Raw genomic sequence first — 27834 nt, forward strand, 5'->3', positions numbered from 1 at the left:
AAAGGGCTGTGCGATGTGTCAGGTGTGGGGAACCCCTCCAGCTTGTCCATCCAGCAGGTTCTCCACCTGCCGGTGCCCGGCTTGGCCTTTCAGTCAGCATGGAGGTGCGGGTGCAGGCTGTTTCTGGAAGCAGGAGGAGCCTTTGCCAGCTGGGTGTGGGCCCTGCTGCCGGTGAATGACAGCTCTGGAACCTCCCAGCAGGAGGCTCCTCTGCCTTGTGGTGCCCTCTCCTGGTTAGGAAAGTTCTCCCTCAGAGAAGGGGGTCAGGGCAGGGTGGAGCATGGAGGAACCTGACAGTCAGGGGTGGAAGATCTGTCTGTGCAAAGAAGGAGCTTGCATACCGGAGTCCTCTTCAGCGCTGGCGTGAACCCCACAGGAGGGACCAGAGACGGAGGGGATCCGTGGGTGCCTCACAGCCCTGGCAGCCCTTCAATCCACAGAGCAAGGAGCGGTGCACTTTGGGATCAGGTCACTGAATAGACTAGGACCAGAATTGAAGCCTTTATCCTCGCTTCAGTCCAGGGGTCTTTCTGCTACGTTCTGATGCAAATTTTTATTAGACACTGTCTACGTAGTACGTGTTGAAATGAGTGTGTATGCGCATCTGTGTTGTGCACGTATGTGCACATGTATGTGTCCATTCCCGGATGCTTCATCAGATGCCTGGAACCTAGTGCGCACATTCACTAAATGTGTGCTTATGTCATTTTATTTCACCCTCTTCAAGACTAGAAGGGGAAGTTTTGATGGTTTCAGAGAATTGGAGGTTTAGGGAAGGAAACTAACTTGCCCAAGGTATAGAGCCAGGATTATGATCTAGAACCTGTGATTCCAAAGCTCCTATCTTAACCACTGGACTATTGAGGAGACAAGTTCATGTCCCCAAAACACATTATATGTTAAAAATAATACTCAGTGTGATCAGCAGAACCCCCAATAAGCACTAACTCTGTCATTCCAAACTCCAGTTTGGGGAAGATGGGAGCATTGAGGGTTATGTTCGTCCCTAATTGTTTTTGTTTAACTGATCTCTATACCTTCATGAATGTATTTCTCTGAAATTATGTCCTGCCCCACTTTACCAACCCCTCCACTTCCTCTGGCCCCCTGACGCTCGTCTTATCTTCAGTCTTCGTGCTGAACACACAGGAAGCCCTTGAGAAAGACTTGATTTGGGAACCACAGGGCTACGCTGGTGGACCAATAGGATCTATTTGTATCTCTCTCTTCTACTCACTTTTAAAAGCCCACCCCTTTGTGGATTCCCATACCACCCTGCTACATTTTCATATGAATATCTGCCTGCCTCTTTTCCCGTATCAGCCATGGAGCCTCATCTTACTCAGCTTGGCATCTTCTGCCATTATGATTTTAGTACTGGACTCGTAGCTGGTGCTCAGTACTTGTGTGGGAATAGTGGGACAAGTTACTTGGTGTGGTGCTTTGCCGAGAAGCAACGCTGTCATGTGACCATGGGGATGATAGGCAGGTGTTCCTTCCTAATCCAAGTGTTTATAAAATTCCTGCCAACCAGGATGTCTTCCTTCACTCTTCTCTCATGGCAGAGTTTGGGTGGCTTGGCACAGTTGGTGTGCGCTACTCTCACTCAGAGTTTGCATTTCTTGTGCTTTGGTTTGCATCCCACCTGAGTGGCCATGGGTATTGACTCAGGCCATTGGTGAAGGACGGAGTGAGAGGGTCTCCACAAATACTGTGATTTGGGGCTCACGCTTGCTCCAAGTTATAGTGTTTTAAGCACATCCCCAAAACAACAACAACAAAAGGAGAAAGCAAAATTTTAAAAAGCCTGGACTTTTCTAAATAAACCAGTTTATAGAAGTTACATTTATATGCTTTATTTCTGAAGAAATAGAATGGATATACCTTCAGAAACAGGATTTTTTTTTCACTGATGCAACCTAAATGGAGGGAATATTCCAGACTTGAGTTTCCAGGACCCGATCCGTAATTCGTGGGATGGTGGCTTTTCGTGGCCTTCGAGGTCCTTCTTATTCTGTCTCCAAAGTGATCTCTTGTGACCTCTGGCCAACATTCCACCCCTACAGCATGTCCATTTGCCCCACTGTACCTTGCATCATGCATTTTACCTCTTTCTTCTCCTTGACTTTTCAATCCCACACATTCTTCAAGCCTAGCCTTTGTCTTCCCATCTCTGTGAAACCCTTTGTGATCTAGCATGCCTTTCCAAAGTTTCCTTTATATATCATTCCATAAATACCTATGAAAGGAATAGTATACTCTCAGGAAATAGGTAGTGGGGTCTGAGAATGGCAGTTCCAAAGTCAGATGTCTAGGATAAAGGACTTGACCCATTCTCTCTAACCACTCTGCAAGTGTTGCAATGTGCTTGGTCTGTTTTATGGATTAATATAGGATGAACATTTTTTTAAATTTTTTAATGTTTATTTATTTTTGAGAGAGACAGAGACAGAATGCGAGTGGGTTAGGGGCAGAGAGAGAGGGAGACACAGAATCGGAAACAGGCTCCAGGCTCCGAGCTGTCAGCACAAAGCCCGATGCAGGGCATGAACCCACAAACCATGAGATCATGACCTGAGCTGAAGTCGGATGCTTAACCACATGAGCCACCCAGGCACCCCAACATTTGTCTTTTTTGAGCTGTCATGTGACATTATCTTGTTTGGAAATATATGGCTGTTCCCTAGAGCTCTGCCAGACTGTGGCCACACAAACAGCCACGTGGTAGGCTGTCTGGTAACTCACTGAATGCTCACACATAGTAGGGATTTAGGAAGTACTTGCCAAGGGATTACTGGTCATATTTTGAGTAGGCCAGTTGTTCAGTTGTATTTAGATAAAGCCTCATGCATTGTCAGTGTGTTAACAGAATCACCAATGACCAAAGCTCAGCCTCACATTACCACTGCCAGCGTGTAGCATGGTGTTGGCTATGCTTCACTGAAATTCTTCAGTTATGTTCAACCTCTTTGTTTGATTGGAGTGACCTCTTGGTGTGCGTATGCCTTGTCCTGAAACTATTCATGTGACTGCTATATTCAGTTCCAAACATCTAGAACTTAAAAAATATATTGAATTAGACCGTATTGTTTTTCCTTATTTTTTAACTGCTTATCTAGTAGGCAGTGTTACGCTTATGACCCATTATAAACCTAAGTCTTTTTATTGCATCTTAAATTGACATGAAAAATACTTAGTCTCCCACATGAGATGCTCTCTGATATTTTCTATCCCATTTCATTCTATTTGATTAAAAAAAAAAAAAAAAAGGACTTGTGATCCACTAAATACACTTCATAAAGTGTATTAAAGTGACCCACTAATGGGTCACAACCCCTAGGTTGAAAGACGCTGATCTAGTGGTCAGTGGCCCTTTCTGCTGGGAGGACCAGAATGCTGAGGAGATAGTAGTGAATCCAAGCATAATGAGAAGGCTCAATATACACTGAACAGCTTTTAACAAGTATATTCGTAATGACTCTCTGGTTGCAAGAAACAGTAACTACCTTGAGCTAGTTTAATGAGAGAGAGATGGGGAGGGAAGGAGGGAGGGAGGGAGAGAGAGAGAGAGAGGGAGAGAGAGAGAGAGGGAGAGAGAGAATGAATGGCAATAAATGAATCATTAGGATCCAAGAAAATAAATGCATTCAGATCTTAGAAGGGAGTCTATTCCAGATCTCACAGAGTCCTCTTTTTCTCTTATCTCTGTTCCTCTGTTCTTTCTTGCAGAGCAGCTAGAAGTGTCCAAGATGAATTGTTCCTAAGTCTTATGTGTACTCTCTCCAATCAATCCCAGAGTTTGGGAAACAAATGTCTTTGACCCAGCTTGGGTTGGGGGGTGCTGTCTATCCCTAGTCTAATCAGCTATAGACAAGGGATGGAGCCATATAGTTTGGACATGGGAGTGTACCCCTAGAAATCTGTGAATCTGGGAGGAGACGGGGATTATTGCTGATTTAGAAGGCAAGCTCCCAATGTGCCCACTAGGGGAGCCATGTTCATTTGAGCTGGATGAGATAGATCCCTGTTTTTGCAGCTCTGGCATTTTCACAGCCAGATCACATTTGTCAGGTAAATCACAGATGACTGTGTTTGACAGGTCCAATATTGCTTTGAGGATAAATGGTGAAAATAGCAGCATAATAATGTAAAATGAAGACTTTATTCATTTAATTGCCTAGAGATTAATTAAATGAATGGAATCTGCTTCACCATATTATGGAGCTATTTTAAACATTTATCCTAAACACACTGCTAGGGTTATTGTTGTTGTAATTTGTGTATTTATTCATCTACTCTACTTATATTTAATAAGCGAAGAGCAAGGCACACTGCTAGGCACCAATGGAAAGCATGATTTGATCATATCTAGAGCCTGTCTTTGAGGTTAGTACAATCAAGAAAGAAAAAATTCAGGCCCACGAATAACTGAAGATGGAGTAAGACAGACCATGTTTGAATCCAGGCTCTATCTCTTTCTCACCCTGTACCAACAGTTGGGTAATTTCACATCTCAAAATCTTCCATTTCCTCATCTCAAAAAAAAAAAAAAATTATATGACCAGTCACGAAAGTTTGTTTAAGGATTAAGTGAGATAACATTAAATTGGTAGTAAAATTCTTGGTCCATTAGGCACTCAATAAATATTAATTGTACTTAAGATAATGGGAGCACCATAATAGTAAGCATTATATATAATGTTAAATGTTAAATACATGCCTCTGTCTCTTAAAAATGTTCTACATGCATTTAATTCATTTGGTTCTTGTAAAAATAATGAGACGGGTGCTATTATTATCTCCCTGTTGTGCAGATGAGAAAATTGAGGCACAGAAAGGTTAAGTAAATGGTCTATGATTCCACAGTTAGTACATGTACTAACTGTGGTTCTTGTAAAAATAGCACCTCACAGTCTGATTCCAAATTCCTGCTCTGACACGTCAAAGGAAGCGACTGTTTCAGGCTGAGTTCATGGAGGCGGTGTTTTGAGCTCTAATGAATGATTCTCAGCTCTGAGTGCACATTCTTATCACCTGGGAATACCTAAAAGCTATTGATTCTAGAAGCTATTGATCCTGCACTGTTCTCCAGGCTAGTAGTTCTCATAGTGTGATGCCTGGCCATATTGTGATATCATCTATGTATTTCCTAAAAATACAGATTCTTGGGCCCCACTCTCGAATCAGAAGTTCTGAGGGTGGAGTCCCAACATCTGTTTTAAGGAGAAGGTTCTGATGTTGTTGAATTGTGAGAAGTTCATTGCTCCAGACCAGTTAAGCCAGAATTCTTGGGGTAGGGCCTGTGCATTGGTGTCTAGTATTTTTAGACAGTTTCCCAAGGGGTTATAATATTCAGCCAGGGTCAGGAGCTTTCCTGGAAAGAGGTATTGAGGTGGGCCATCCACAGGGCCCAGAGTGGGATGGAAGAAATATTTCACTGGAGAGGTGGCTTGAGCAAAGACAAAGGGGGAGAATGTGGTGTGAATTGGAGAAATCTGTTGAGATAAGAGTGTTTTGTAAATTTAAGTGGCTAGCTGATCAGTTCATAAAGCATTTGTACTTTGACTTGATGGGGTTTTGTAGTGATGGCGGGGTTCAGAGCCAACGGCCAAGAAAGAATTATTGAAGATGTCTTTGGTGCTAAAAAGTGATTTTGTTAAAACATGGAGACAGGACCCATGGGCAGAAAGAGCTGCACTGGGATTGTGAAGAGTGACTGCTTATGTACTATGGAGTTGGGGGAGGTAAAGTCTAGGAAATTTCTTAAAGGTATTTCTAGATGCTAAAGAAGATTCATAGATTACTGGAGGCATGGCTGTTGTCAAACTAAGGTTGTTTTTCCCTCTAGCAAAGCATTAACATTAAGACAGTAGGGAGTTCCTGGAAATAAGGTGATTGATAAGATTGTCCTTTTCTTGTAATTGTACTAAGGCATTTGTAAACTGATGGAGACTCTTATCAGTTTAACCATTTGTTTTCTGCCCTCTGTCCTTGCACAGCCAGTTGCTCTTGAGGAATATCACACATAGGCCCCTCCCCCCCCCCCCCCCCCCGTGGGTGGGGGGAGGGGGTATGCTAGTTTGTGCTTGGCCCCCAGCTTGCCTTATTGGTCCCTCATCAACCAGATCACTGTTTTACCCTTAATACCTCCCTCATGCATCCCCAGTGTCCAGTTTTTGTTTTTGTTTTTGTTTTTGTTTTTGTTTTTGTTTTTGTTTTTATTTTTCTGGTGAAGATTTTGCTGTGGGATTCTCATCCACAAGGAGAGAAAAATGCACAGAAGTCTAATGCTCCCACTTCCCCATGACAGCAGCTATGTTATGAGAGGCTGGGCTGAATAGCCCCGGGAGGAAATCACCTCCCACATTATTCACATCTGTATAGATTTTTTTCTCCTTTTTAACACCAGTTGAGCAATCCACTTGATAAACATTATCTGGGGCACAGGAAAGAAAATGAGATCTCTTTTGGCCTTAAGAAAGGTTTGTCTTTGAGACCCAAACGTGAGCTCCAGGCTTACAGAGGGCCGTATATAATTTGTCTGACTAAATAAAAGTGTTGTAATCATCCATTCATCAAATACATATTGATGATCTACCATTTGCCAAACACTGTGATGGAAAATGCCAATAGAAGATCCAGCAGAAGCCTGAGAGGTCAAGGATTGTGTCCCACAGCTAGAACAAAACAATTGCAATTCTTTATGGTTTCTACACTGGAGAGGAGAACGTGCTGTTCAAAGAACCTCGATCAAGGGTTGATCCCCAGGTTTGTGGTGTATAATCCATCTGAAGAGGGGGAAAGGTGCTTAAACTGAACTCCATAGCAGCGACTTCTCATATCCAGTGCCTGGCACAATGTTGCATTATTAAGTGCTCAACAGATGTAGAACTGAAGTCCAAGGGAAGGAAGAAGGTAGGCAGGAAAGCATATTAGTTTATCCTGCCCTTCAAACTGCAAAGAATGCTTTTTTGTGCCAGACACTGTTCTAAGTGTTTACCACTTAGCTCATTTAATCCTATAACTGTGTGAAGTCAGCATTATGATCTTCCCATTTCACAGATGTAGAAACTACAAGTCATTATTGGCACATCTGTGCAAAATGGGGTGGGGAGCTTGTGGAAAAGGGCCTGATATTATTTCCCTTTTGAGGAAGAATGGGAAAATCCCCTGGAAAAGATTAGTTTTTCCCCAATCATGGGTGTTAAGTTTCAGGAAAACCTTGTGAAAAGAGAATTAACCATTAGGGAATTTTTAAATATTTATAAGGATTTTCATAGACTCATACATGTTCTTGATACCTTAACTCTGTTTTGTTCTTTTAAATTCTGTTTTATAGGGGCGGCTGGGTGGCTCAGTCAGTTAAACGTCTGACTTTGGCTCAGGTCATGATCTCACAGTTTGTGGGTTAGAGCCCCGTGTCAGGCTCTGTGCTGACAGCTCGGAACCTGGAGCTTCTGATTCTGTGTTTCCCTCTCTCTCTGCCCCTCCCATGCTCACTCTCTGTCTCTCAAAAATAAATAAATGTAAAAAAAAAAATTTGATTGTTTTATAGTCACCTCATTAAAACCAGGAATACATATCACTAAATAAAGGCACTATTGATGACTTAGCATTAATAGTAATCCACCCATGTGTAATTTCTCTTTATTATCTGATACATTTTAGAAATCTTTGGTAGTTTCCTTCCATGTAACTTCAATGGCATACATGAAAATTCATTTTTACTTTGTTGTAGCCATTCAGCACAGGGAACTTGATGTGTCCTATGGCTGGTTCTGCATTGGATATGGGTCCTGGCCTTTCTATCCATCCTGGCCTCACGTTATTCCTGGAAATGTGAAGGGGCTTGTGTGTTTGTGATGGAAGAGGGGTCGGGGCAATCACTAACCCTCTTGGCCTACCTGAGCAAGCATGCCTCTCATCCCCTCCCCTGTACTCATGGCAATTTCACGGTCCCTTTTATATATGTCTTGGCTCATTCCATTTGCATAGACCTACAGTAGACTCAGACCCAAACACCAAATTTTCTTTTCCTCAGCTGTATTTATCTTTCTCAGGCTTCTGCAAAGATCTCCATTTATTACTTCTCTGTTATTGGCCCAGCCTCCTTGTTCTGTTCCCAGAATTTCCTTCTTACTGATTATCACCAATGGGGGGGGGGGGAGCTTCAGGTTCATGTAGTCTAGAATGAACATTTTCTGAGATGCTGTATTGAAAATGTATAGAGTGCATTTCTATTTCCTACAAAGCTGCTACTGAGGACCTCCATATGGGAGGTGTGGAGACAATGAGGCAAGATGGTTCTGGTCCTTGATTCTAGGAGAGATGGCTGCAGGCACACCTCTCACCAGCCAGGAGAGGCAGCTTACAGGAGAGGTTAAACTCCTGGCTCAAAGCTACTTGCCTGACTGAGCCCTGGTTTTGCAGTTTACTAAACTGTGTGCCTTTTGGCGAGTTGTTTAATCTCTCAATGCCTGAATGTACCTTTTTAATATGGAAAATATGGAGAAGAATGGTTCAAGACTCAAAGGAATGGTGTGAGAATTAAAGATCAGCATTTACATGTAAAACAGAACCTGACACACGGTACTCTCAGTGTCTATCAATTGTGACTATCTATCGTGTGACTTTAAGTATGTTATTTAATCTCTCTTATTATCCCCATCCTACCAAGGATGGAAATTCAATGAATGGTACCTTCCTTAAAGATCATCTTGAGGATTAATTGCGACAATGCATGTAAAACACTGAACACAATGACTGACATGTGAATGGTCTCAATGTCCATTAGCATTTATCCTTATTACTGTATGTGCTTTCCCCCAAATTTCCACAGGTTTATCCCTTACAACTTCTGCCTACCCCCCAGAAAAATTATCAAATATCTGCATCTTGTATTTCTTTGCTTGCTGTATTTGTTTGCACTTTTCTTACATTTGGTTTTTAAAAATGGGGGCTTTGGCGGGGGGGGGGGGGACTTTAAGATTAGGAACTTGATTGTTTCCACCTGATGAATGTCAGAGAATTTCCTGATAAAGTGGTGTAGCCCAGAATAGTGATAGTTCATGGGCATATCAGCAGTGTTAGGTCTAAGTGTGGAAGGGAGATCTCTGCGTGGTTGGTTGGTTTGTTTGTTTTGTTTGTTTGCTGCCTTTTTAGCAGGGGAGATAGAGTCCAGGCATCAGTTGAGTGAGTCCAGGTAAGACACTGGTTCTCGTTCTCAACTCGGGGCAGTTTTGACCCCAGGGGATAGTAGGCAGTGTCTAGAGACAATTCTCATTTTCAGGCCGGTAGGGATATGCTACTGCATCTAGTAGAGGCCAGGGATTCTGCTAAATTTCCTGCAGTGCATAAGACGGCCCCACAATGAAGAATTATCCAGCCGAAAATATCAACAGTGTTAGTGTGGAGAAACCCCAGGCTAATGCCAACAGTACTGCAGAAGGTGGGCGGTAGCATTCCTCTGTGTGCTGGAAAAGGGCAGGTGTATTCTCCTTATCCTCAGCACCCAACCTTCTCTGCTGCATCTCTGGCCTGCTGAGCAGCTTAATCTCTTCTCTTGTGGATCCAGAGACAAAGCAGCTCTGAAGTACAAATTTCGTATCCCCATCATTTAATCGGAATGTATGCCTAATCCTGAGCTGTGTGTGGTGGTAAATATTAGAGAAAGATAATTAAGGTCCCTGTCCTTGGGAAACTCAGTGTCTGATAGGTTGTATATTAAGAATCATTCTCTTTGAAATTGATGCCTTAAGCGAATATAGAAACACATTCACACGGGTATGCTATGGCCTTATGTGGATAAACAGGCTGCAGTGCTGGAATGGGACTAAGAAACATTTTATTAGTCAGGGCTGTCCAGAGAAACAGACCAATAGGATATAGAAGAGACAATAGTATATGCAAATAGACCAACAGGAGGATGGGGGGAGAAGACAGGGAGAAAGAGATTTATTAGAAGTAATTGGCTCATGTGATTATGGAGGCTGAGAAGTCCCAGAGTCTGCCACCTGCAAGTGTAGATTCACAGAGTTAGTGGTGTAGTTCCAGTATAAGTCTGAAAGCCTAAGGACCAGCAGAGTTAATGCTCTAAATTCCTATCTGAGTTCAGAAGAAGACCAGTTTTGGGGCTAGAAAACATTCAGGTAGGGTAAGTGAATTCTCCTTTACTCCTTCTTTTGTTCTATTCAGGCCTCCAACAGATTGGAGGAGGCCCACTCATATAGGGAGGGCAATCTGTTTTCCTCAGTCTACTGATTCAGATGTTAGTTTTATCAGAAACATCCTAGAAGACACATCAATAATAATATTTAACCAAAGTGTCTGGGCACTTCATGACCCAATCAAGTTGACACACAAAATTAACCATCACACAAATGGATTCAGACTGAAGTACCTTCAGATGCATCTAACTGCCATTTGTCTCTAAGTGCATTTCTCTATTTGTGTGAATCCCGGACCTCTACATTTTATGTTTTGATGTCACAATTTGCATTTATTTACATGTATATCCATTAAAAAGTTAATTATAGTCAATTTAATATTTTGTCTTTTAAACTTCCTACTAGACTTATCAGTGATTTATCCACCACCATTAAAGTATTCTGAATTTAACTATACATTTACCTTTACCAGTGAGTTTTATACTTTTTTGTTTGTTTGTTTTCCTGTTACTAATTAGCATCCTTTTATTTCAGCTCGAAGAACCTCTTTTAACATTTCTTGTAAGACTAATCTATGGGGATTTCCTCCTTCATCTTTTGTTTGTCTAGAAAACTCTTTATGTCTCCATTAATTCTGCAGTACAGTTTTGCTGGGTATTCTTGGTTGGTTGACAAGGTTTTTGTTTGTTTAGTGCTTTGAATATATCATCCCACACCCTTCTGCCCTGCTAACTTCTGCTGAAAATCTGTTGATAGTCCTACTAGGATTCCCTTGGGTATAACAAGTTGTTTTTCTCTTGATGGTTTTAAGATTCTCTACTTGTGTTTAAATTTTGATAATTTAATTGTAATATGTCTTATGTGGTTCTCCTTGGTTTCATTAATTGTAAATGTGTCTTATGTGGTTCTCCTTGGTTTCATTGTTTTTGGAACTCTCTGGGCTTCCTAGGTCTGGGTGCCTATTACCTTCACCAAGTTAGGGAAGTTTTCAGCCAGTATTTCTTCAAATCTTCTGGAACCCTATAACAAGAACATTTGTCCATTGTATGTTTTCTCATAAGTCCCTTAAACTGTATGCACTATTTTTAATTCTTTTTTCTTTTTTGCTCCTTTGGAGGAAGTCCACTTCTATCTTAGAGTTCACTGATTTTTTTTTTCTTATACTTGATCTTGTCTCTTATTGAACCCTTCTATTCAGTTGTTTAATTCAATTATTGTATTCTTCAGATCCATGATTTCTGTTTGGTAATTTTTAATATTTCTATCTGTTGAAATTGTCACTGTTTTCATGCATTGTTCTTCTGACCTCAGTTAAGCATTTTTATGACCCTTACTTTAAGCTCTCTATTAGGTAGATTATTGTCTCCATTTCTTTAAGATCAGTTTCCAGAGGTTTATCTTGTTCTTTTGTTTGAAACATATATTTCTGTTTTTGTTGTTGTTGTTGTTGTTTGTTTGTTTTTCATTTTCCTTGACTCTTTGTATTGGTTTCTGAGCATTAGATAAAACAGCCACTTTTTCCAGTCTTGACAGAGTGACCTCATGTAGGAGATGAACCTCATTGACCTGCCTGACTGAGCTCTTAGCTGTCTCTCAACTTTGTGTTTGTCCAGGCCTCCTTTGTTCTTAATGGCTTTTAGTAGTCATGAGTGTCCCAAGTCCTGTCAGTATCTCAAACTTGAGGATTACAGTCAACGTCTAGATACAGGCTTATGAGAAGCTGGTTCCTGAGGCACAAGTTGGGAAAGTATGTAGATAAGCCACTTCCAGGGAGAAACTGGGAGGTGGGCCTTTTTGCCATCTCCCTCAGTGCTAGGCCTAGGTGTGTAGCTGCAGGGGGTAAGGGTGCTGCTATGTCCATTAATAACTATTTCTTTGCTTGCTACAGTCCTTAGTGCCTCAGGAATGCAAGACCCATTTACTACTAGCATCAGGTGATCCAGGGTCCCATCCCTCATGTGACAACTGCAAGAGCTGAGGTGCCACATACGTGTACAACTTCCTTTCATAGAGATACTGGTGACTTGGTTTTATTATTGGAGTAAGTTTGAGGGAGATGGTAGGAGAAGTATCTGCCAGCTTCCCCAGTCTTTGGAAGATTGCAGATAGTTCCCAGATGCCTGCTAAATTAGAAGCCTGGCCCTCAGGCAGTAGCCTTTAAGGTAGGCAGATAAATCCCTTTCAGGGAAAGAGTAGAAGATGGGTGTTTTGGACCTGTTTCCTCTGCACTGAACCTTGGGGAAGTAGATGGTTAAGAATGGATTCTTTGTTTGCTATAGTCCTCTGGGACTCATGAATGAAGCCCTGTTGGCTATCAGAGCCAGGTGATCTGGGGACCCATCCCTTGGGCAGCAACCCTAAAAGCTGGGGTGTGGTCCTTCCAGTAGCACAGCTCCTTCCAGGGAGCTACTGGCAACTAGGAATGGGCTGTAGGGAGAAGACGGGAGAGGTATCAGTGGGCTTCCTCAGTCTGTGAGGAGGGTCACAGCCCCTCAAAGCCTGATAAATTAGAAGCCTAGCCCTCAGGCAGCAGCTTTTAAAGTATGCAGATAAACCACTTTCAGGGAAAGACTGGGGGAAGGTGCACTGAGCCCTAGGGCAATAGCTTCAATGATTGCTCTTGCACAGGAAGAATTGCTTCTTTGTTTGCTATAGTCTCCTGGACACAAGCCCCACTGGCTTTCAGAGCTAGGCATTTTGGGGCCCCATCCCTCTGATGCAAGCCTTAAAAGTTGTGATGCTAAATATGGAGGCCAAACCCTTTGCTCCTGATTATCTGTCACTGTGCCAGAGGTGGGGTTCATGGTGAGAGTATATCTTAGCCTTTTCTCCCCATTTCAGTGTGGGTGTTTTCTCATTCATCCAGTGTGTGGGAATCACTCAGCTAGTTTCTGGGTATCTTTCAGAGAGAATTGCTCCATATATAGCTACACCCAATGTGTACCTGGGAGGAAGGGCACTCAGGAGTCTCCTGTGCTGCCATTTTGGTCTACTCTGTCTCTTTCTGAACCTCTGTCTGTCTTTGTCTCAACCACTGTCCTCTTATCATCCTTTCTATCCCTATCTCTCTATGAGACTCCTTGTCACAATGCCAATCTTTCTGTATTATATCCACATCATCCCTTTAGACCTATTCTCCCTATCAGACTAGACAATTTTCTCTCAACAGTCTTGACTTGGTGAGTAGAGAAGAAAAGCTATTCTTTCTAATGAGCTCCAGTTAGAGAAATTCTGAGGAAGTCCTCTAAGTTGTCCTGATATGTTCCAATCACCACAGCCAGGATGCCTCATGATCATGCTGGATCATATACCATCCTGGGGGTTCAGATGGGTGGGCTGCTGTAATTGATGACCCTGGACAAAGCACATGGCTTGAGTTGGGTAGAATAGTTCTATAAAAGATGGAAAGGTTATAGGGGTACTAAGATAGCCAAGACTGCAGAGGTCTGCTCTAGGGAAGCAAAAACTTAATCAAAATACAAATGCTAGAGGATATATAATCCAGATTCTGAATTCTGTAGAAGTCCAAAGGAGTTAAATCAATGTGAGCTAGAGTGACCAGGGAAAGCTTCCAGGAGGTGATTCAATTTCAACCTTAAAAGATAAGGTTTTAGATAGATAGGAGGGAGTGAGAAATCCTGAACTAGGGAATGGTTTCTGGTTTTTTATTGGTGGTGTTTGCATTCTTTTAAGCTCCTAAGAGACAAGGGCTTTTCTTTTGGTATAGAATAGCACTTGATAACCAGTTAGGCTTGGTCATTGGAACCAGGTTCCAATTCTGTCCATTCTACCCTGCCCTTGACCTTGGGGGAATGACAGAAGAATACCTGAGAATCCTCTTATCCTGACAATACCAACTTGCTTATAAACAGAAAGGGAGACTGTAAAACAGAGCAGGTGTCCATAAAGTCCATTCTGATAGCTTCAGCCCTCTGTTTGTATGACCTCAGCCCTCTGTTTGTATGACTCAATGTGAGTTTCACATTGTAATTTTGGCATTATCATAGTAGACTGGATTGCTTTTTAAATGAATAATATATTAATTTAATAAGCACATTGGTAGCCCCTGATATATACTCAGCACAAAAGTGCCAAGGATTCCAAGATAAATAGATAGGGTTCTACTTTGTTAAAATTTATATCCAAGTACAGCAGGCAAGTGCAATGACATAAGTGATATGACTGAGCCATGCAAAGCAGTGGTTCTAACACTTGGCTATACATAGAAGTCACTTGGGAGCTTTAAAAAAAACTACCGATGCCATCATCTTATTGTTACAGCAAATGCTCGGTGCCCAGGAAGAGACAAGCCACACACACTAGGGAAATCAGGAAAAGACTATTTATTGCACACCAGTGTTGACCCAGAGGAGTCACCTCCAAAGGCTGAGCCCCGAACCTTGGCATCGGCCTTCTTTTATGGCTGAGATGGTAGAGGGTTGAGAGAAAAAAGAAAAAGGGGAAGGGGCTTTTATCAGTGTTGCTATCTGGGCAGTTGGTGGACACAGGAGGCAAGCAAGATTACAGAAGCCAAAAGTATGCACAGGGAGTATCCAGCCTTGGACATCTGGCTGGCCCCTTTTATCTTGTTTTTATTAGCTTTTTCCTCATTATCTCCAAAGGATTTTTATTTCATTGGTCTGGGGAGGGGCCCGGACATCCAGATATTTAAAGCTCTTCCAGTGGCTCTCATGAGCAGCCAACATTGAGAACTACCAATGTACAGATGCTATGGAAGCAGATAGAGGACTCTTCAGCAACATGAAGAGTGGAAGGGCTGCCAGAGGGGTGAGCCTAGTGAGCTTTGAAGGAAGGGTGAGAGTTAGCTGGAGAAGAAAGGGGACAAGGAGACCATTGGATACGAAGGACATGGAAAGCAAAAGGGAGAAGAGCCAAAAGGACATGACTTGCTCTTGGCTGAGGAATCAATAAGTCTTTCTAGTTCTGGCCTCATCCCTTTGTGATCTTAGACAAACATCAACTTTGCTGTGCCTCAGTTTCCCTTTGGTCAAACCAGCTAATGATACCTGCTCTCTTTACCTTAGAAGTTTCCCTTAGGATCAACTGAGGTGAGCAAAAACTAAAATACAGTATTTTGATGATCATAAGTGAGATTTTTAAGTAACAGCTTTGGGCATTCAAAACATAATCATTTCATTTGAACAAATAAAAATCATTTTATTTTTCCTAACATATAGCATTTGCAACCTACTTTCTTAAACAGAGTGCACTGATGCCATTTCCCCCCCCTGATTCCTGTTTTCTGTTCTCCCTTTAGGGTAGATGTCAATAGAGTAATGAATGGCCCTCTAATAGAGTAATGAATGGCCCAAGGGCCAGGGAGAAGCATTGGGTTTTAAGTTCTTAGGTCTGTTTTTCATAGGTTTTTTCTATTTTTCTTGCTATCTGGGTATCAGCTATTGATGCTCACTGTTTTAAATTTCTATTTTATTTATTTTATTTATTTAGTTTAGTTTTTTTTTTTTTTTTTTTTTTTTTTTGAGAGAGAGAGAGAGAGAGAATAAGCAGGGGAGAGGGGTAGAGGGAAAGGGAGAGAGAGAATACAAGCAGGTTCCCTGCTCAACGCAGAGCTTGACCCCATGACCCTGGGATCATGACCTGAGCTGAAATCTAGAGTCAGATGCTCAACCAACTGAGCCACCCAGGCACCCCTCTCACAATTTTAAATTCTACCTTTTCTTTCTAACTTGCCACTTATTACCTGTTGAGGACTGGAAAACCAGAAAGCCCATCTTAGAATGATATTTAAAATAAGAGTAAATAGACCAAGCAAGAACTTGCTGGAGAGTGGATTATGTGACCTCTTTAGTGCATGAATGTTTTAATGTCTGTGTTGCCTCTTTTAGCTGACTTTCTGTGTCATCCTCTGGCCTGGATACCTCATGTGGGAGATGGCTGACTGAGGCTTTATGTGTGGAAGGTCGGAGGCCCACAAGGATTAGTTTGTCAGGATTCTCAGCCTGCCTGCTTTTGGCTGTTGGCCATAGACCTTTAAGGTTTCCCACTCTGATCACTCCGAGAATTTTTTCTTGTCAGACCAGATTTTAATGTGTGTCACCAAACACTTATTGTTTCCGGGGTAGGAGGAAAGAAGGGCAGATAGCCTCAAACTCAGGAGGGCAACAGTGTCTTGAAGTAAACAGCTTGAGTGGAGGTTAACCACCCTCATCCAGAGGACAGATCAGGGTAGGGAACAGAACACTCCCAGTGGGAAGACAAGGGGGAGAAAGTGCTGTAAGGAATCCTGTGTGGCAAGACTGGGTGTGAGGGGAGAAGGAAGGAGGTGGGGAAGAGAGAACTTCTTAGGTGCCAGGTGGTGAAGAGGCAAGGACAGAGATTTAGACCTGTATTACTGTGGACTTTGTACTCTTTTATGGTTTTTTTGAGAGCCACCGACTCCCTAATGCCATTCCGGGACTCATGAGTTGTGACCATTGCAGGTGACAGCTGTATCTGCCAGGCTCACCAGTGGCCATCCTCTGTGGGTCCCCACAATGCAGGCTAGGCCCTCTTGAGAAAGTGGCTTTCCAAGTAACAGTCAGCCCTGAATTCTTTTTTGCACTTTGTTGTCTGCCTTCCGCGTGGTCACTGTCTCTCCTTCCTTCCCCAGGTCGGTGGCCGGATTGGATAAGGAGGCGGACCTGGTGCACATGGAGGTGCGGACTGCAGATGGATGTGAGTGCTGAGGCCTGGAGGCTAGGCCGGGGGGGGGGGGGGGGGGGGGGGGGGGTCTGCCTGCAAGGCTCCCTCCTCCCCTAATTTGCATTTTAATGGCTTGGGAAAATGAAAAGGCCTGAGCTCCTTTACTGCCATATCCATCCTATTTTTCAGAGTAGGGGGAGAGGCCTCTGGTCCCAAGGGAGATGTTTCACTGAAATACACCCTCAGGAATGAATTTTCTGGGGATGTGAGTTAATGTGATGAATTTTGAGGCTCCTGTTAGTAATTTCCTGGCATCTTCAGTGTAATTCGAATAGGAATGTCCATAGCTCATCAGGCTATTTTGCATTCACATGGTGAATTACAGGGACTGTCAGCTTTAAAAATGAACCCTTCATATAGTCAAGCTTACCCAAAAAAGTCACTGGGCAATTTTTTCAAAACTGTTTATTCATTCATTCTACAAATATGTAGGGTCAGGCTACTCTGTGCTGTGTTAGGCCCTGGAGATACAGTGGTGAGCAAACCCTTTCTGTTTCTTGTCCCTGCAAACAAGCAGTGGTATCCCAGGATCCTGAATACGTGACCCCTTTGCACGGTATGCACCTGCGCATGTCTTACACGGAAATTGATAACATATCATTTTGCACCACTTAAGCATTTTACTCTTCCCAGAGTTGATCGTATTATCATAAGGCTCTTCCCTACCCAAGAAAATCAACTTAACAACACATGAAATGTGTGAAAATATATGATATAAATGAAAGAGATGAAAATATAATTAGCCTAGGTCAACAATAGAGCCAAATAATCTGTGGAAATAGTAGTGATGGAGGAATGCTGTGGAACAGGCCCCAGCCTGTGAGTTGGGGTCCTGGGTTGTTCCATGCACTAGCCCTAAGGCCTGGGGAAATGCCCTCTGATCTCAGTGCTAAGTCCTTCCATTATCTGAGAACACTCATCCTTGCTCTCCCCACCTCATGGGGTTATAGGCTGACCAAGTGGAGAGACATTTTATGGAAATTGTCAAAGGTACAGATGTAAGGAGGGTCCGTTTTGACCTGGCTGTGGGCATTGCATTGTCATTTAGAATACATTAAGTAAAACTGCATGCGCTTTGTCCCTGATAAATCTGTTTTTGATGCCAAACACAGGTGCATGCCAGAAACATGCATTTTGGGGAATATTTTCTTTTTCTTTTTCTTTTTAAAAGTTTTAGAATATGACCAGCATTTGTTACTATATTCTGCTGAGTACTTGATTTTTTTCTTCCTTTCCTTCCCTTCCCTTCCCTTCCCTTCCCTTCCCTTCCCTTCCCTTTCCTTTCTCTTTTCTTTCTTTTCTTTTCTTTTCTTTTCTTTTCTTTTCCCTTTCCTTTCCTTTCCTTTCCTTTCCTTTCCTTTCCTTTCCTTTCCTTTCCTTTCCTTTCCTTTCCTTTCTATGTAATTTGGTTGCATTTGGTCCTTGAATAAATGTAAGTCTCTGAAGCAGGCAAGGATGAGGGATGGTTCACATACTCTTTAAACAAAAAAAAGTATTTTTTTAACGGAAAAGCTATTTAAGATTTAAGAAAATAATGCCACACATTCAAATGCACTGATCATAAGAGTAATGGATTCAAAATGATATTATCTGACTCTTATTGCTGAGAAAGAAACTGGGGGAAGAGTGAGATGTAGGGGTGTGAAGGAGGAATAGGGCAGCAGGAAAAGAGCAGACAGTAGCCGCAGATGATCTAGAGGCCAGTTTTTGGTACAGTTCCTATCTTGGCTTTGCTTCCCATATCAACTTTTTTTTTTTTTAATGTTTATTTATTTGTTTTGAGAGAAAGAGAGAAAGAATGAGTCAGCCACTGGGATAGAAACAGAAAGGAGAGAGAGAGATGGGGTGCCTGGGTGGCTCAGTCGGTTGAGCGTCTGACTTTAGCTCAGGTCATGATCTCACGGTCCGTGGGTTCGAGCCCCACGTCGGACTCTGTGCTGTCAGTTCGGAGCCTGGAGCCTGCTTCGGATTCTGTCTCCCCCTCTCTCTGCCCCTCCCCACTGGCACTCTGTCTCTCTGTCAAAAAATGAATAAACGTTAAAAAAAAATTAAAAAGAAAGGGGAGAGAGAGAGAGAGAGAGACACTCCTAAGCAGGCTGCACTTTGTTAGCACTGAGCCCAACATGGGGCTTGAACTTAGAAACCATTAGATCATGACCTGAGCCGAAAATCAAGAGTTGGACCCTTAACCAACTGAGCCACCCAGGTGTCCCTCCATGGCAACATTTTTATGCCTTAGATGTGATCTGTGCTGGTTGTAGTATTTTAGAGTTGGAAAAACTTTGTATGACTATCTAACCTCCTGTCTATGTAGGAATACCATCCCTGAAAACTTCTGACAGTGTATCCTCAGGTTCCTGGATTTAGGCTTAATTAGAAACATCCTGTTCTACTCCTGGACAGCACCCATGTTTGTTTGTTTGCTTGTTTGTTTGTTTGTCTATTTAAGGTAATTTCTCACATTAAGTTTAAACCTATTTTCCAAAAGTTTAACAATTCTGATCCAAATTTGGATAAGGCCTATGGTGCAGGACTGCCACAAAATTTTATGAGATTAAAAATGCAAAAAAACATAATAGTTTCTGGCCTATTGTCAAGAATTGAAGAAAACAAACAAGTACAACAGGAATAAATGTCATGTGCCACACTTAGGTTAAATATGGTATATATTAATCCTGTTATATTTTTTACGTTTCCAAAATCAGTTTTTCAGTAGTTAATATTCTGATTGCCTCTAACCCATATTTACTTAGAAAATGTATATAACAAGACTGCATTAATCTAGAGATGTTGTATTTTGTATATCCTAATGAAATGCATGATACTTTTCTTTCATGCTGTGTGGTGAGGGCCTTCTTACTCATACATTTACACATACACACACATGTCTATCTTTTAATCATCACAAAAAGGCACAACATTTATTTCCTTTTTTCTGATGTGGTAGTCTGGACTACAGTTTGCCCAAATTCACACAGCTAGCTAGTGATAGAATGAAAACTAAAGCACAAAACTCTCAACTCACTAGAAATGAGAGGGAACTTCCAACAAAGGGCATCTACAAAAGACCTACAATTAACATTATATTTCATGATGAGATACTGAATGCTTTCCCCATAAGAGCAGGAAAGAGAAAAGGATGTTTATTCTTAACACACATATTCAACATCATGCTGAAAGTCCTAGCCTGTGCAATAAAGGAAGAAAAATGAAATGTAATTCATATAGATTGCAAAGGAAAAATTAAAACTATTATTATTCTCATTGACATAATTGTCTATGTAGACTATCCCAAGAAATCTACAAAAATAAAAAGTTCCTACAACTAATAAGTAAATTGAGCACAGTTGCAAGGGACAATGAATTCAGTCAAGAAAGGATGTTATTTTTAACAAATGGTGGTGGAAAATATTGGAAAGCCATATGGGGAAAACTGAACTTCAACCTATGATTCACAACTTACACAAAATGCAACTCAAAAATGGATATTTTTAAATGTAAAATATAAAATTATAAAAAATATAGAAAAACATATAAGAGAAAATCTCCATGACTGTGGGTTGGCACCAAGAACAAAAAGTACAAAGAATTGATAAATGGATTTCAAAATTAAAAAAGCATGTATTTGCTTTGCCAAAGAAACAGTGAAGATACTAGGAAAAATAATTTGCAAATTATGTATTTATTAAAGGACTTGTGACCAGGGACTTTGAGAGCATAACAATAAGAAACAATGCAATTTTTTTTTTAAAACAGGAGAAAATTTGAGTAGATCATTTACCAGAGAAGATATAAGGATGACAAATAAGCACATGAAATGATGCTCAACATCATTATACATTAGGGAAATGAAAATTAAAGCCATAATGAGGTATTATTACATACCTATTGGAATTACTAACATAAACAAAACTGATAATATTAAATGCTGACAAGAGTGTAAAGCCATTGGAACTCTCGTACTTTCCTGGTGGGGACACAAAATGGTACCACCACTCTGGAAAAACATTTTGGCAGCTTCTTATAAATTTACACACACCCTTATGATTCAGAAATCCCACTCCTACATATTTACCATACAGAAATTCACACTGAAACTTATACACAAATGTCTGTAGCAGATTTATTAATAATCACCCCAAAATGGAAATACCCTAAATATCCTTGAATGGATGGATGGGTAAGCAAAGCTGTGGCACATCTGTAAAGAACATGGATGAATTTCATAGGCATTATACTGAGTGAAATAAGTTGGTCTCAAAAGGTTACATACTGTAGGATTCCATTTATATGATCCAATGGAAAAGGAAAAACTAACAATGGAGAAATATATCAGTGGTTTCCAGGGTGGATGACAAGAAAGCAGCACGAGGAATCATTCAGGGTATTGTAAATGTTTGGCAACCTGTGGTGGTTGTTACATAAATCCATATATCTGTTAAAAATTTAGAACTGTATGTCAAAAAAATTACTGTACGTAAATTTAAAAAAGTTTGTATTTAAAAATAATACTAAATGGGCACCTGGGTAGCTGTGTATTAAGGTTAAGCCACTGACTCTTGGTATCAGCTCAGGTCATGATCTCAAGGTTGGTGAGTTTAAGCTGTGCATTGGGCTCCACACTAGCAGTGTGGAGCCTGCTTGGGATCTCTCTCTCTGCCCTTTCCCTGCTCACTGTTTCCCTTGAAATAAATAAATGAAACCTAAAAAAATAAAAAAAATAAAAATAATACTAAAATAAGTATTTAAAGAAAGGAGGGGGGGTACCTGGCTCACTGATTTGGAACAGCATGCAACTCTTGGTCTCAGGGTCACGAGTTCTTATAACTCTTGATCTCGAGGTCATGAGTACAAGCCCCACATTGGGTCTAGAGGTTTTATAAATATTTAAAAAAATAATGATAATAATACTAAAATAAAACCTATAGTGAGGAAAAACTAGAACACACAGTTCTTAGCTTCTAGTTCTATAGAACTTGCTACCATTTATGATTAATTAATTAATTAGTTTATTGATCACTTAGTTCTTTTATTCAACTGGTGTTTATTTAAATTAAAAAAAATTAACATTTATTTTTGAGACAGAGAGAGACAGAGCATGAACGGGCAAAGGTCAGAGAGAGAGGGAGACACAGAATCTGAAACAGGCTCCAGGCTCTGTGCTGACAGCTCAGAGCCTGGAGCTTGCTCCAGATTCTGTGTCTCCCTCTGTCTCTGCCCCTCCCCTGCTCATACTGTCTCTCTGTCAAAAATAAATAAATATTGAAAAAATTAAAATCTGCATATTCTGGTCACTGAGGGGATGTAGAGATGAATATGATATTATCTCCACCTCAGAGAGCTTGTGGGCTTGTTGGGGAAATAGACAAGGATTTGAGTAATTCTAGCACAATCTCACAGGGTTCATAGGGTTGAACATATATTATGTTGAGTTACAAGTGGGAGTATTGCTAATAGTCTAAGGAAGTTGGGGGTTCATAGGGGCATATGTACTCCAATGTTTATAGCAGCGCTTTAAACAATAGCCAAATTATGGAAAGAGCCTAAATGCCCATCAGCTGATGAATGGATAAAGAAGATGTGGTGTATATATACAATAGGATACTACTTGGCATTGAGAAAGATTGAAATCATGCCATTTGCAGCAACATGGTTGGAACTGGAAGGTATTATGCTGAGTGAAATAAGTCAGAGAAGGACAGATATCATATGTTTTCACTGATACGTAGATCTTGAGGAACTTAACAGAAGACCATAAAGGAAGGGAAGGGGAAAAAAATAGTTAGATACAGAGAGGGAGGGAGGCAAACCATAAGAGACTCTTTTTTCTTTTAATTTTTTTTAATGTTTGTTTATTTTTGAGACAGAGAGAGACAGAGTGCAAGTGGGGGAGGGGCAGAGAGAGAGGGAGACACAGAATCTGAAACAGGCTCCAGGCTCTGAGCTGTCAGCACAGAGCCTGATGCCGGGCTCGAACCCACGAACCGTGAGATCATGACCTGAGCCGAAGTCGGACGCTTAACCAACCGACTGAGCCACCCAGGCGCCCCAAGAGACTCTTAAATACAGGGAAAAAACTGAGAGTTGATGGTGGGGGTGGGGGAGAGGGGAAAATGGGTGATGGGCAATGAGGAGGACAATCATTGGGATGAACACTGGGTATTGTATGTAAGCGATGAATCATGGGAATCTACCCCAAAAATCAAGACCACACTTTACACTTTACACACCGTATGTTAGCCAATTTAACAATAGATTACACACACACACACACACACACACACACGCACGCACGTGTGCGTGTGTGTGTGTGTATGTGTGTGTAAAAGAAAGTTGGGGGAAGCTTCTTAGATGAAGTTTTTGATCTGGCCCTTGAGAGATTAGTAGGATTTTATCAGAACATTTTGGATAGAGAGGAGAACCTCACACGTTCCCAGAGTTCACCCATGAAAAGTGGTGTGTGCAAGGCTGTGGGCTGTGGTTTGTGGCTGGCAAAGATGAAGGGAGATAAGGCCAGTAAAGGCAGGCTGGAGAGGTTGTGGGAAGAAATGGGTAGGTAGCTTTCTGATCTGTGATCCACACTGAACACCAAGCATTGAGGCCATTTTTACCTTTATCATAAAAAAGCTTTCATGATAGAATTGTGATTTCCCTAGCTGTGACCTTAAACATTGATTATACTAGACAGTCCTGCCTTGTTGTTTCAAGTTCCTTTATTTCTGCTTCTTCTGTTTGCCTGTTGTATGTTTAAACTATAGCAGCTGGTAGATGAAAAGTTAGCACCCATTCTAGCTCATTTAGACTCTAGCTCTGGGCAGTTACTTGCAATGCTGCTGTGCCCCCATCTCTGAGGCATAAGGCAGCCTTGTTATGTTTCCCTAGTCCCCCATCCTGCCTAACTTAGCTTCTAACTCAGGAATGGTGCTGAGAGATAGAGAAGGCAACTGGCCTATGTCTGACATCCTTGACGGGGACAGGGGAGTAGAATACAGAATGACCTCTGTGATGAGGCCAGGTAACGTCCTGAACCCTGCTTCTTAGGGATCGTGCATCAGAGAGGCTTATTAGTCACTCCCAGCTCTGTGTCCAGGTCTTTCCTTGCCTGGCCAGACTGTGCTTGCTAATATATCCTGTGCATTCTACTTGCCAAGAGAGGCAGGTGGACCTGGGCAGAGTGCTGGAATGAGCACACTCTCCAAGTTCTGGCAGAGGGTTGGACAGTCCTAGACCAGGAGGAGGCACCAGAAGCACCCACCATCCCTCCAGCTCTGTCTCCACTGGGGGCCATGTTTGCAATTTGGGTTTATCCTTTCGAGGAGCAGGGAGAAATGGTTTTCAGATATTTATAGGCAAGCAGACTGGGAGAGTAGAAACCTAGATCTTAATTTCAGTTTTTCCATGGAGAGGCTGTGTTTCTAGGACAGCAACTAAAATTCTTGGGGTTCCTGTTCCCTCACTGTTAAATGAAACAATTAATAATTTATTCACTTTTCTTTCTAATTCTCTTATAGGATATTTACTGGGTGTCCCCTGGATGGCAGTCATGACCTGCATTTTTAGAGATATAAAGAGGGAATGAGACATGGTCTCTGCCCCCCCCCCCCACCCCGAGTCTGTATTCTAAAAGGGAATGGGCAGACAAATAAACCAGCAGCTCCTGAATAGCTGATAGCCTTCTTATAGTCACACACAGGACATGCTAGGAACCCACAGGAAAGGGGACTTCTTTATATTTGGTGTATTTGAAGTCAATTGAAACCTCAATTTTTCTAGCCCTTTTGTTTTGTCATTCACATGTCTAAAGGGAAAATAACAATTCTCTGAACATCTTAAAAGAACTAGTAGATCTTAGGTAATAGTTATTTTTCCTTCCCCTGACTTTCCTTTGTTATTCCACTTTTTTTTTTCCATGTTGGAGAGTCTGTTACTTAATCAGCCCATTTCAGACCACTTACCCCGTGTTCTGGATTTGCCAATTACTATTTTGTAAATTATCCCCCAAAGCACCTTGAGCAGTAAAATTCCATTCTCTGCTTCTTCTAGCAGCATAGTTCTTATGGCCGTTTCTATCAACCTTTAACATCCATGACCCTCTGGCAAGCTGGTTCTATTGCAGATTCCTGGGATCCACCCCAGAGGTTTTGGTTTAGATTGTCTCCTGTAGGGCCTGGGAGTCGACATATTGTTAAACATGCTCATGACATGATTCTGATCCAGATGGCCCCTTCAAGAACACTTTGAGGATCCCTAACCTCAGATGGTGCTGGGATTATAGCCAGCAGTTATATCCTCATAGGCATGAAGAAAGAGCCTTGGTGTTGGGGTCTGGAATTACCCTGTTGTAAACAATATGTGATGATCACGGCAGCTGGGCTGTCATAGGGTTGGAAACAAGAACATACAAGTAGGGCAAACATGTCTTTCCCTTATTTCTTCCCCTTTTTTTAAAAGTAAAAAAAAATTTTAATGTTTATTTATGTTTTGAGAGAGACAGGGACAGAGCATGAGCAGGGAAGGGGAAGAGAGGGGGAGACACAGAATCTGAAGCACGCTTCAGGCTCTGAGCTGTCAGCACAGAGCCCGACGCCGGGCTCGAACCCACGAACCGTGAGATCATGACCTGAGCCGAAGTCGGACACTTAACCGACTGAGCCACCCAGGCACCTTTTTTCTTCCCCTTTTGACTTTCAAGACAAAATCACAATAAATTGTAACTCATCAGAGTGCTTTCCAAGTCAAGATAATGTTCACTGTGTTACTTGGGGTGAGGAGAGATTCATAAGGAGTAGTAGAAATTGTTTGAAACCTGTAAGGATGTTCAGAGAATAGAAACAAGATATGGCTATGAAACAACAATTAAATGTTCTATGTAGTTCCCAGAGCAAGACAGGGATGTGTGGGCATTCATACTAATGTCGATAAAGAAATTTGTATTTCTTGTTTATTTACCCTCTCACATTCACTCCACAGAAATGGAAGAGTTTCCATGTGTGAAGACAGTGGTTCTCAAAGCTTAGCATTAATTATAATCACCTGGAGAACTTACACACACACACACACACACACACACACACACACACACACACACACACACACACGGAAGGTCCTGGGCATTGGCCCTTTATGAAATTGTCCTCATGATTCTAAAGTACATGCAGTACTAAAAACCACTGCACTAGATCTGAGCCTTCCCAAATGGAACATGCATATGAACCATCTGGAGAGCTTGTTAAAACACACATTCCATATTTCTGACAAGCTCACAGGTGATGCTGCTGGTTTGCAGACCCCAATCCGATCAGCACTGCACTATGCTAAGCTGTGGGGGATTTACAGATAAATAGGACACAGCCAACCCTGACTAGCCAGCCCACAGTTTTAGGGGAGAGGCAGATATACACGCAGATTGTTATTTTGATATAATGTGCTGAAAGCCCCCGATTGTCCAATTTAAGTCTCCCAAATAAAGTGCTGTGGGAACCAAAAGGAAGGTGTTCTGGATAATAGTAATTCATGATAGCCATACTTTCGGTTCCATGGAGGAAAAAATTAATTATAAAGGAAAGAGAATATGAAGAATTAAACGGTTGTAGTAACAATAAGAAGGAGAGAGTATAGAGAAGAACAAAGAAGGCTTACTGTGTCAAATCACGTACTCACAACAGCCAACCTCTTGGCTGGGGAAGCCCCGCGGTGAATAGCCCAGTTGGAGTGCCACTTGAGGGTCCTGGGCAGAGTGTCCCCCCAGCACTCAGATGAGACTTCCGACTAACTTCCAACCAGGGCGATGCATATATGACTCATGTGTGATTTAGGGCTAGTCGCCAAGTTTGCCTAAGTGCAGTCCTGAGGGAGCTGTTTTTTCTGTTTCTCTTATTGTATCTGACAATCTTAGGAGCCTGGGCATCCGCATATACCTCTTCCCTTCCTGGTCTATTCCATGGCGCCAGCCTGGTCTGGCTCAAGTAGGTGAGGCAAATTAATCCCATCAGGAACAGAAGGGCCAGTTCTGATTCCAAGGCCAGATATGGAGCACAAGCCAACTAAGCTTTCCATGATTGTGTGTGTGTAGGCTCTGGGCAGAAATGCCTGACAAGTCACACAAACAACTTCTATACAGAAGAGAAGGGTACCCCTAGTGCTGAGGAGCAACTGAAGGCTGCACAGAAGAGGCCATAGTTAAGCTTCATCTTGAGAGATGAGTTGGATTCTCCCAGGAGGATGGTAGAAAGGGGGTCAGGAAAGTCATGCTAGAGTGGTGCTGTCCAGTGTGGTAGCTGCATCATCACATGGGGTTGCTGAGCACTTGAAACATGCTGTCCAGATTGAGGTATGCCATGTGTGCAAAACATACACCAGGTTTCAAAGATGTACTGTGAATTAAATGATGGAAAATAGCTCACTAATAATTTTTATGTTGACTACATGATGAAATGATAATACTTCGGATATTTGGGGTTCAATAAAATATGTTACAATCCGTTTCACTTTTCTATAGACTTTTTAGCGTAGCTACTGAAAATCCGTAAAGGTTATTTGTGGCTTACATTGTATGTCCATTGGACGACACTCTTCTAGACTGGAGGAACAGCAGGTACATCAGCACAGGGCGTCACTTTTTCTGTACTGTATGTGACACTAACCACCCTCTTTCTCAACCTGGCTCCCACACGTGGGAGCAAACCCAGTGTAAGCCGGTCCCTCTTCTTGTTTTGATGTAGGAATCTCCACTCCGGTCCAGTCCTGGCCCTTCTTTTTGGGAGTCAGACTTCCAGATTAAGCTGAAGCCATTGAATTATCTCTTGCCCTGGCAGGGTTTAAACAGGGCAAAGCCAACCAGTTTGGTTAAAATCATTGTGAACCCATTTCTTCCATACAATTCAGGATTCAAATGACTTTTTCTCCCATTGTCTTCTAGAAATCATTTTTCTCAGAATGTCCCCTG

The 27834-nt window shown here is 41.9% G+C and overlaps 1 protein-coding gene across 1 annotated transcript in view; it reads left to right on the forward strand.

Moving 5' to 3' along the window:
- Positions 1-27834, forward strand: part of SORCS3 (sortilin related VPS10 domain containing receptor 3) — a 594679-nt gene that overhangs the window by 412895 nt on the left and 153950 nt on the right. The window contains exon 6 of the mRNA XM_019459374.2: positions 16798-16862. Within this exon, the coding sequence (XP_019314919.2) occupies positions 16798-16862 (65 nt within the window). The remainder of the gene's footprint in view (positions 1-16797; positions 16863-27834) is intronic.

This window comes from Panthera pardus, unplaced genomic scaffold (genome assembly GCF_024362965.1).
Source record: "Panthera pardus isolate Hobbes unplaced genomic scaffold, ASM2436296v1 HiC_scaffold_22, whole genome shotgun sequence".
In the NCBI taxonomy this organism is placed as follows: Eukaryota; Metazoa; Chordata; class Mammalia; order Carnivora; family Felidae; genus Panthera; species Panthera pardus.